Source organism: Lepidothrix coronata, unplaced genomic scaffold (genome assembly GCF_001604755.1).
Source record: "Lepidothrix coronata isolate B3197 unplaced genomic scaffold, Lepidothrix_coronata-1.0 Scaffold0, whole genome shotgun sequence".
Taxonomy (NCBI): domain Eukaryota; kingdom Metazoa; phylum Chordata; class Aves; order Passeriformes; family Pipridae; genus Lepidothrix; species Lepidothrix coronata.
In genome coordinates this window covers 5,849,732-5,857,996 of record NW_016690180.1, presented here as the reverse complement: position 1 = coordinate 5,857,996, position 8,265 = coordinate 5,849,732, and the positions used below count along the sequence as shown (strand labels likewise).

Here is an 8,265-nt window from a genome sequence, read left to right as displayed (position 1 = left end):
AGAGCTGGAGGACCAGAGGTGCAGGGAATGGGAGGAACATCAGAGGCAAGAGCTAGATGAACGGAAGCACTGGGAACAGGAGGAGCAGAGACATAAGGAATTGGAGGAGCAGAGGCATCAGGAATGGGAAGAGAAGTGCAAAGAGCTGGAGGAGAAACAGAGACAAGAGCTGAAGGAGCAGAAGAGGATAGCACTGGAAGAATTAAGGCAACACAGGACTGACAAAGAGTGTCAAGAGGAAGAAGAAAGAAACTGGCTAGAGGAACCAAAAGTACTCAAGGAACAAAATAAGGAAGAAATACAGAGAGGAGACCTAGAAGAGAAAGAGCTTCAAGTCACTGAAATAAAACTGAAGGAGAAAGAACCTGAGAGCCTCAAACAAGAGAAGAAACAGGAGGAACAAAGGCATTTGAAGGAGAAAGGAGAAAAGACAGATAAGGAACAACCCCAGCAAGTAATAGACAAGAAAAAGAAACGGGAAGAGCAGAGGAAACACAAGCTCATAAAACAAATGCACATGGAAAGTTCAGAGGGTGTGCCACAAGATGAACTGAAGCAGCAGAAGGAACAAAATGGACAAGAATGGAATGAGCTGGAAGAGCAGATGACAGACAGAGAAGGACAAAATCTTCAGCAAACCCAAGAAACATCCTTGGAACAGCCACAAGACAAGGATCAGTTCTGTTCCAGAGGGGCTGATAGGCATCCAACAGAGGAGAAGCTCCAAGAAGGATCAAGAGCCCAAAATCTCAAACAGCCCGAAAAAGGGAGTAAAACAGCAGAAGAAATGCTAGCCCAGAAACTGAAGAGAGATGTTGAAGCTCAGGAGCAAAAGCGCATAGGGGAAGAACTTCGGTGGCAAGAGGTAGATGAAAGACAAACTGCATCCAGACCCTTCACATTTCAAGTGTCTTCTGGAGATAAACAGATCATATTTCAGAAAGTAAATCTGAGTCCTGTCACACCCATCAAAGGAACAGGACTCTCTTCTCCATCTGTCAAAGACTGCAGGGTGCACACCATCAGTAAGGGCTCTCACACCCTCCCATCATCTGCGTGTGTGCCCCACACAGCTATTTTGGTTACTGGAGCACAGCTGTGTGGCACAGCAGTTAACCTGAACCAGATTAAGGACACGGCTTGCAAATCATTACTTGGCTTAACAGAAGAGAGGAAAAATGTGGAAATTCCTTCACCAGAGAAGTCCCAGAAAAAAAAACAGGATCTCAAACCTAGCAGCAGTAAAATTAAACACGCTCAAGAGACATTGAACAACCAGGCCGTACTAGCTGAGTGGGCCTCTATTCGCTCCAGAATACTGAAGAATGCAGAAAACAACAAATATAATGAGAGAGACCGAGTAAGTGCCTGCAGGCACAGTGACGACTGGACACCCCGAGGACGGGGTGCTCCCCATGGTAATTTAAGGAAAACCCTTTCTGCAAATGCAAAGTTCTCAATAACACCAGCATGGCAGAAATTTTCAGAAGTTTCAAAAATCAATTCAGACCCTGAGAATGTAAGTGTGGCAAAAGGCAATGAAACAGTGGCTGTGGGGAGAAACACTGGCTCATCCGCTGATTTGAAGGAGGATGTGGCTACCACTTTTAAGGATAATCTAGTTGAAAAGGCTAAGGAGAAAGTGGAAGCCCATAGTGAAGTGACAGACAATACAGAAGGCTGTAAATTTGCAAAAGATCTTCCATCTTTCCTTGTTCCAAGTTTTCCTCATTCTCCAGGTAAAGAATTACCTAAGCCAGAACTTCCCAGTGCTCTGGAAAATCAGCAAAATAACAGCACAAAAAAAGCAGATAAACCGTCACCAAATGGAGAAGAAAATGTTTCTCCTTTTGGGATAAAGTTACGAAGGACAAACTACTCTTTACGTTTCCATTATGATCAACAAGTGGAGCAAAGGAAAAAGAAAAGATACAGTGCAGGAGACAGTTTTGACGGTGTGCCTGACCCACTCACCTCAACAGAAGGTGAGAAAGAATCCACTGTTTTTGCTCCACAAGAGAGTACTTCCCCCGAAGTGGGGAGAGCAAATGTCCCCGGTAATTTAAAAGACTCTTCAAGTACTGTGACTGAGTTTTCACAGCCAGTGGGCACACCAGTGATCCCACCAGCCACTGGCCAGAGTGCTTTACCTGCTCATGAGAAACCAGCATGCAAGTCAGTGGTCCCACAGAAACCTGCTATAGCTCCGAAGCCCACCAGCCAAACCCCACCATCATCTCCTCTCTCTAAAATGAACAGATCAAACCTATCTGAAATGCTGGGGCAAAGGGTGGCTAAAGCTGAATCAGATGGTGGCTGGAGAAAAGAAGACAGAGCAAATGCAGTGCAGCCCACACCATCTGATGAGTACAAAAATGAAGAGGAAGAAATCAAAGAAAAGAAGTCATTTTTCCCATCTCTAAGTATTCCATGGAGAGAAAAAAATGACAAAAAGCCTGAGCCATTGAAGAAAGGTATGTATATTTCAAAGCATATTTAGCTATTGTTTGCACTTCCAAAATGAGATGTTGAAGATCCAGAGGAAGATGTTTGATCTTAAGCTATATTTTTTACCTGGCATGTTATTTGTGGAGGACCATTACTTTGCTTAGGGTTGTCTGAATGAGCGGGAATTCCTATCCCCACAATTTAATTCAGAAATGCACAAACTCAGTGTGACTGGTGCAACCTGCTTAAGAAAGTTAATTTCAGGGAGGTAACAGAAGTGTGTGAGTGTGTTTTCCTCGTAGAGATGTTACCTGGTTAGTCAGGGGATGGACTCTGTGGTCCACATGTAATGGTGTCAGCAAAGCAGAGGATATAATTTTTAAAATTTACACTCTATTGTTTCTATTTTTTAGGGAACTGTTATCTAGTTTTAAAAATACTAAGAGTTAGGTCCTCTTATCCTGAGCAAATTCTCTATCTAACCCAGCATAGCTGAGCATGGGAGTCTGCGTTTCAGAGCTACTCTTCAGTAGTAAAAACAATTACAGTAGCCATAGTGACTCTTTAAAGAAAGGCTGAAAGTAGTAATCTGTACAAGAAAGAAAACCATCCTTTCAGCATAAGGACACCCAAAAGAGAAAGGCAGGAATTCAGCATTTCATTGGGAAATCCTAATTTTTTTTCATTCTTGAATTTTGCAAGCATCAGAACATGTTTAAAACCATCTCTCAGCGGAACTGCTGCCTTTTTTTTTTCTTTTCAATTTTTTACACTTTTTCTTTTGACTTCCATTTTTTTAAAATGTGGATTTATGGAAACTAGTTGGAGGCATAGCTCCTGGATGGGAGAGCAGGTTCTGGGCCAGCTGAGAGTTTCTGTGCTCACTGAGCTCTGCAGAAGCACCTTTGCAACCCAGTGCTGCTCCCTGACACTCACAGTGCTATACTGGGTGCTAGCTCCAAATCCACCCAGAGCAGAGAAAGTCAAATGCTCAAGTGTCAATTAAAAAAAGTTTTTATAACAGAGGCTGAATTTACAGTGGTATGTAATTTTAGTCCCCTTCTTTTGTGTGAAGTTCAGACACTCTTCTTCCCTAAATTACGTCTGAAAAACCAGGGAACTGCAGTATGTAGTGGCTGTATCCCTTTTATCAGTTATAAACAATCAAGGCAAAGATATCACTTTCACCAAATATTCCACACAGTGCAAATATTTGTAGTAAATAAAGCTGTAATTCTGGAGTGGGCTTTTCACAAAAAAAAAAAAAAAAAAAAAGATACGTTTTGCCAGCTGTATGAGTGTGTCAAATTAGGTCTTATTCCTGAGGCATAAAATCTTTTTCAGGATTCTCCATGCAGTCCACAAGGGTCTGTGACTGACCTGACATTCAACGGGCTTACCTCCAGTGTTTCCACAAGGTACAGAAGTTTTCTTGAGACAAGAGTTGTGCATTACTCAATCAATTCTTGTCATATTTTCTTTCAGAAAAGCCTGTCCTCCAGAGCAGGCACTCTTTAGATGGCTCTAAATTGATGGAAAAAGTGGAAACTTCACAACCGCTTTGGATTACATTGGCACTGCAAAAGCAAAAGGGATTTCGTGAGCAGCAAGCCACAAGGGAAGAAAGGAGACAAGCCAGAGAGGCAAAGCAAGCAGAGAAGCTGGCTAAAGAAAATGTAAGCAATCTTTAGGAACCTGCTTATTAACAATACTGATACCATGATTATAACTGTTAGCTAATTTTCTTATGTGGAGCATTTTTTTAATGCTTTGTTTGTAAGATTTAATAAAAGCTAAAATGACAGTGAGTAAAAAGTAGTCTGAAGGTCCGGAGTTTGCTTTTGCAAAACCAAGACCTCTAGGAAAAAATAGTTCACAACAATGTGACAATTTTACTGTAAACTTTGATGGTATCTGGTGGTAGTTAATGGCAATCATAAGCAAAACCACTGTGCAGGTGATGGAACAGAAAAATTGTGTGCAATGTGTTCTTTTAGAGCTTGAGCAAATAAGATGTTAATGCTTGGGGAATAACAGTTGGAATACACCTTTATAGGTGAATATTAGTAAGTCTGAATTTATTTTTATTGTTACATGTAGTATTTGGATAAAATACAGATAAATGAAAGAAATGGACAATCATGTGATACATCCAAATGCCTTAAGCAGGCACTGAATTCAAGTATCACTTCTTTCCTATTCTCCAAATAGTTATTTACTCTCCATGTTAGTAAGGAAAGCATTTCCACTTACAGTACCAAAGTGATGCTACACAAACGGTGATGCTGTATATAGATATCACAGATGGTAAACAGGGAGATTACATGGATAACTAAATATATTTTGATGTCTGTTATGAGACCTAGATTTCTGATGGATATATGCACAACCACTGATATAGACAACTGGTAGAAGAAAATCAGTGTGTGTGAAGTTGCCTGTAGATGCACAGTGTGTTTCAGTGCTGTATTTAATGGGCAGGGCTGGCTCAAACTGTTCAGTATTTTGACTGAAGTGACAACATGACAAATTTAACTTTGTGGTGGTTTGTTTTACAGTCTCTAATAACTGTTGGTTCTAGAAGTATCAGAGTGTTGTGATCCTTTGCCAAAAAGGAAGGTTAAAGAAAGGCCAGGTGATGAATGAAAGAACCAAGTGTGTCATCTCAAACTTGTAGCCATTACATGACAGACTGTTTCTCATTTAGCAGTTTTCCTTCTCTGTTCTAGGCTGCTGTAAGTAATCAGTCAGATAATAAAAGTAGTAGCAGCAAAACGAGCACACTGCAGAAATCTACAACTCAAGAAGGGGAGAAGAAAACTGAGACTGCTGTGTCAAGACTAGAAAGAAGGGAGCAGCTAAAAAAGTCAAACACCCTTCCAACTTCTGTGACAGGTACAGTGAGAGATTCAGATTCACTCTAGAAATACTGCACTTCAGAAATGGTATTGCACGTTTTGGAGAAAGTGAACACATTACTTTTTTCTCCTTATATAGTACCCCTAGAATTACAAATGAATTTGCTTTCAGCACAGAACAACACAACTTGTCCCTGTCTGATGTGCTGGCCAGTATGCTGGAAATACATAATTTTAACAGGTTTTCAGCAGGTTCCCCAGTTATTAAGACTGCCTTACTGCAGTTCCTTAGAATTGCCCCAGTTCAAGTCAACAAAATTAGGCTGTCTCCCCAAGCCATATCCAGCAGTATTTTTGGAACATGACTAATGCACATTAGAGGGATCAGATTTACTGTAAATTGAAATTGCAGTACTGTTTTGCCTTTAGGTTGGGGGTTAGCACAGAAGTGGAATGATATTTAACTTCTACAAAATGTATTTGTGTAGGAAATGAAGCATGTTGTGTTCTCACACCTCCCAGTTTGTAAAGGAGAAATATTCACCCCACAATATTGGAAATGAGTATTCCCATTTCATTGAAAAACGCAAAAATGAATCAGTTCAGTTGAAGCTAGCCTGTTACCAGTCAAATATTTGGTATGGAAGTTGGAACCAGAACCTACTGCTTTATCTGTCACTTCAATTAAGCTGAAAAAATTCCGTACTCAAAAGGCAGGCACACTGAAATAAATACTTCCCCACAGGGCATAATATTTGGGGTGGTATAAAGTAATTGTTGAAATAGAAACTTGCCTAATATTTCTCTAGCTAACAGTAGTCCTGGGCTAAAGGTTTTGGAGAAGAGTACAAATAGGTGTTGAAGAAACCTTTTTACAAGTTGCACAGTAAATATCATGGGCTTCTTTGAAAGTAAATACATGTATCAGTTGTATCTAGTCAGTACCACTCCAAGCCAGGAACTATGGAATGCAACTTTTGAAAGCAATGAGGTGATTCATTTATCTGATTTGTAACAGTAAAGGCTAAACCAGTGCTGCTCCTACACTACAGATTGTCCCAAGCTGAACAACCCCTATGCATGTCTATATTCAGTTGTTCAGCAGCTGGATGTTCACACTGCAGCTGCACACCAGAGCAGATATCCCTGAGAATTTGCAACATCTTGGGTTGGACTAGAGGGCCTTTAAAAGTCCCTTCCAACTCAAACCGTCTCACATAGATTGCCCAAAATTTTCATGCTTTACAGCATTTTACATGTGCCTTACAGCATTCCTGTCAACCTGTAACAGGGCTTTATTTCAACCCTACTCCAAAAGATTCAGCGGTGTGATGTTATGCTGTACATGGTCAATTCTAGCGGAAATCAAACTCCAGCACAACAGATGATGCCAAATTAGACCAAAGAAGGGTCAAACCCCAATTATCCAGGATCAGTCTGTCTGCACTAGAATGAGAGTTCAGGGGGAAATTGAGGAGGAATTACCAATTGTCAGTCACCTAAAGTGAAATAACTCTATTGGCCCTAAAGGGAACAGTGACTGGATTTCCCTGTGATTACTGGCTACATTTGGAGCCAGGCAGCCATTAGCAACTACACAAATATCTACATACAAGTATTTGTTTATTATGGATGACAAGACCAATTTGGGTTTCCCACAGTTAGAAGAGCATTTAAGACAGAAGACCAGCCTAGGACATGTTTAAAATGAGTTAGTTGAGTTCTCCTTTAAGGACATTAAAAACAACCAAAACTTAAAAGAAGGTGTATTTCAGACTTGCACTTGAGTCTTGTACAACAGGAACTGAAAAGAGTGTCTAACCTTTAAAATAGCATAAATTACCATAGCATTTAAAATAATTAGCTTTTCAAAGTATCCATCTACAGTAGTAGCTGTGCTAGGGTTCATTTACTTACAGATAAAAATATATGATTAAAGACGTAATAGAAAGAATTGATTTCCGCTAGAATTGACCATGTACAGCATAACATCACACCGCTGAATCTTTTGGAGTAGGGTTGCAATAGAGCCCTGTTACAGGTTGACAGGAATGCTGTAAGGCACGTGTAAAATGCTGTAAAGCATGAACAATTTTTGGCATCCATGGAATTTTAAAGCTTTTTAAAACATTAAAAACCTGAAAATGAAATTCAACTAAAGGAATTTGGACTGAATCTGAACATTTAACAAAAAAAAAAAATCTTTTTGGCTCTAAAAAAAAAAAATGTGTAAGGGGGAGGATGAGTGAGGAGTTATTTTGTAACTGTGATTTTTAGAGTCACTCCATAGGTTTCAGACAGGACTCATTTCTATCCAGGTTGCTTTCAAGGGCATTCACTCTCTCAGAATTAATCTTCCCATCTGGCTACTATGATACATTCTACAGTTCTGCTCTGTGAAGTTGCTTCTTAGAAATCAGTTGTTTATTCAACACATTTTCTTGCAGAGACAGCTGTTTGTCTTAAAGATACTACTTAGAAGAAAATGTGTCAAACAGCTAATGGAGAAAGCAGGTTTATTTCTTTTTCAGGATAGTCTCACGGGCAGGGTTAACTGAGGCAGGCAACTATAGGACCACTTTCTTCTCTTAGTTTATTTAAGAACACTAATCTGAAGAGAGACTTTAAATCCTATTGAATGCAGTTGGCTTAAACATGTGCAGCAGCTGCGTTACCAAAGAGAAAAAAACCCCTAGCTTTATTTCCCGTTGTTTGCTGTGTTGCAGATGTAATTAAAATAGTTTATGTAAAGAGAAAGCCTGGCAAATTGGAAATGTTTGGCTCTCACAGAGACTGAAAATTTTGTCCCTGTTTTGTGAGTTGGATTTCTTGGAGTCACCTCTGAAAAAGGAAACTCAGCTCCTCCTCACTTGATTATTATGCAAATACAGTAAGATTTACCTAAAAGTGTTGGAAATCAATATCAAGTGTTGGTTCGAATATAGAATCAACAACAGTT

At 39.9% G+C, this 8,265-nt stretch overlaps 1 protein-coding gene across 11 annotated transcripts in view; it reads left to right on the top strand.

Annotated features, from left to right (window-relative positions):
- Positions 1 to 8,265, top strand: part of KIAA1211 (KIAA1211 ortholog) — a 126,486-nt gene that overhangs the window by 115,167 nt on the left and 3,054 nt on the right. For 10 of the 11 annotated variants that reach the window (XM_017823706.1, XM_017823942.1, XM_017823860.1 and 7 more), the window contains 3 exons: positions 1 to 2,474; positions 3,934 to 4,124; positions 5,178 to 5,343. The exon at positions 1 to 2,474 is cut by the window's left edge and continues 1 nt beyond it. In XM_017823706.1, coding sequence (XP_017679195.1) covers positions 1 to 2,474; positions 3,934 to 4,124; positions 5,178 to 5,343 — 2,831 coding nt within the window. The remainder of the gene's footprint in view (positions 2,475 to 3,933; positions 4,125 to 5,177; positions 5,344 to 8,265) is intronic. The other variant, XM_017823785.1, reaches the window with a different exon arrangement.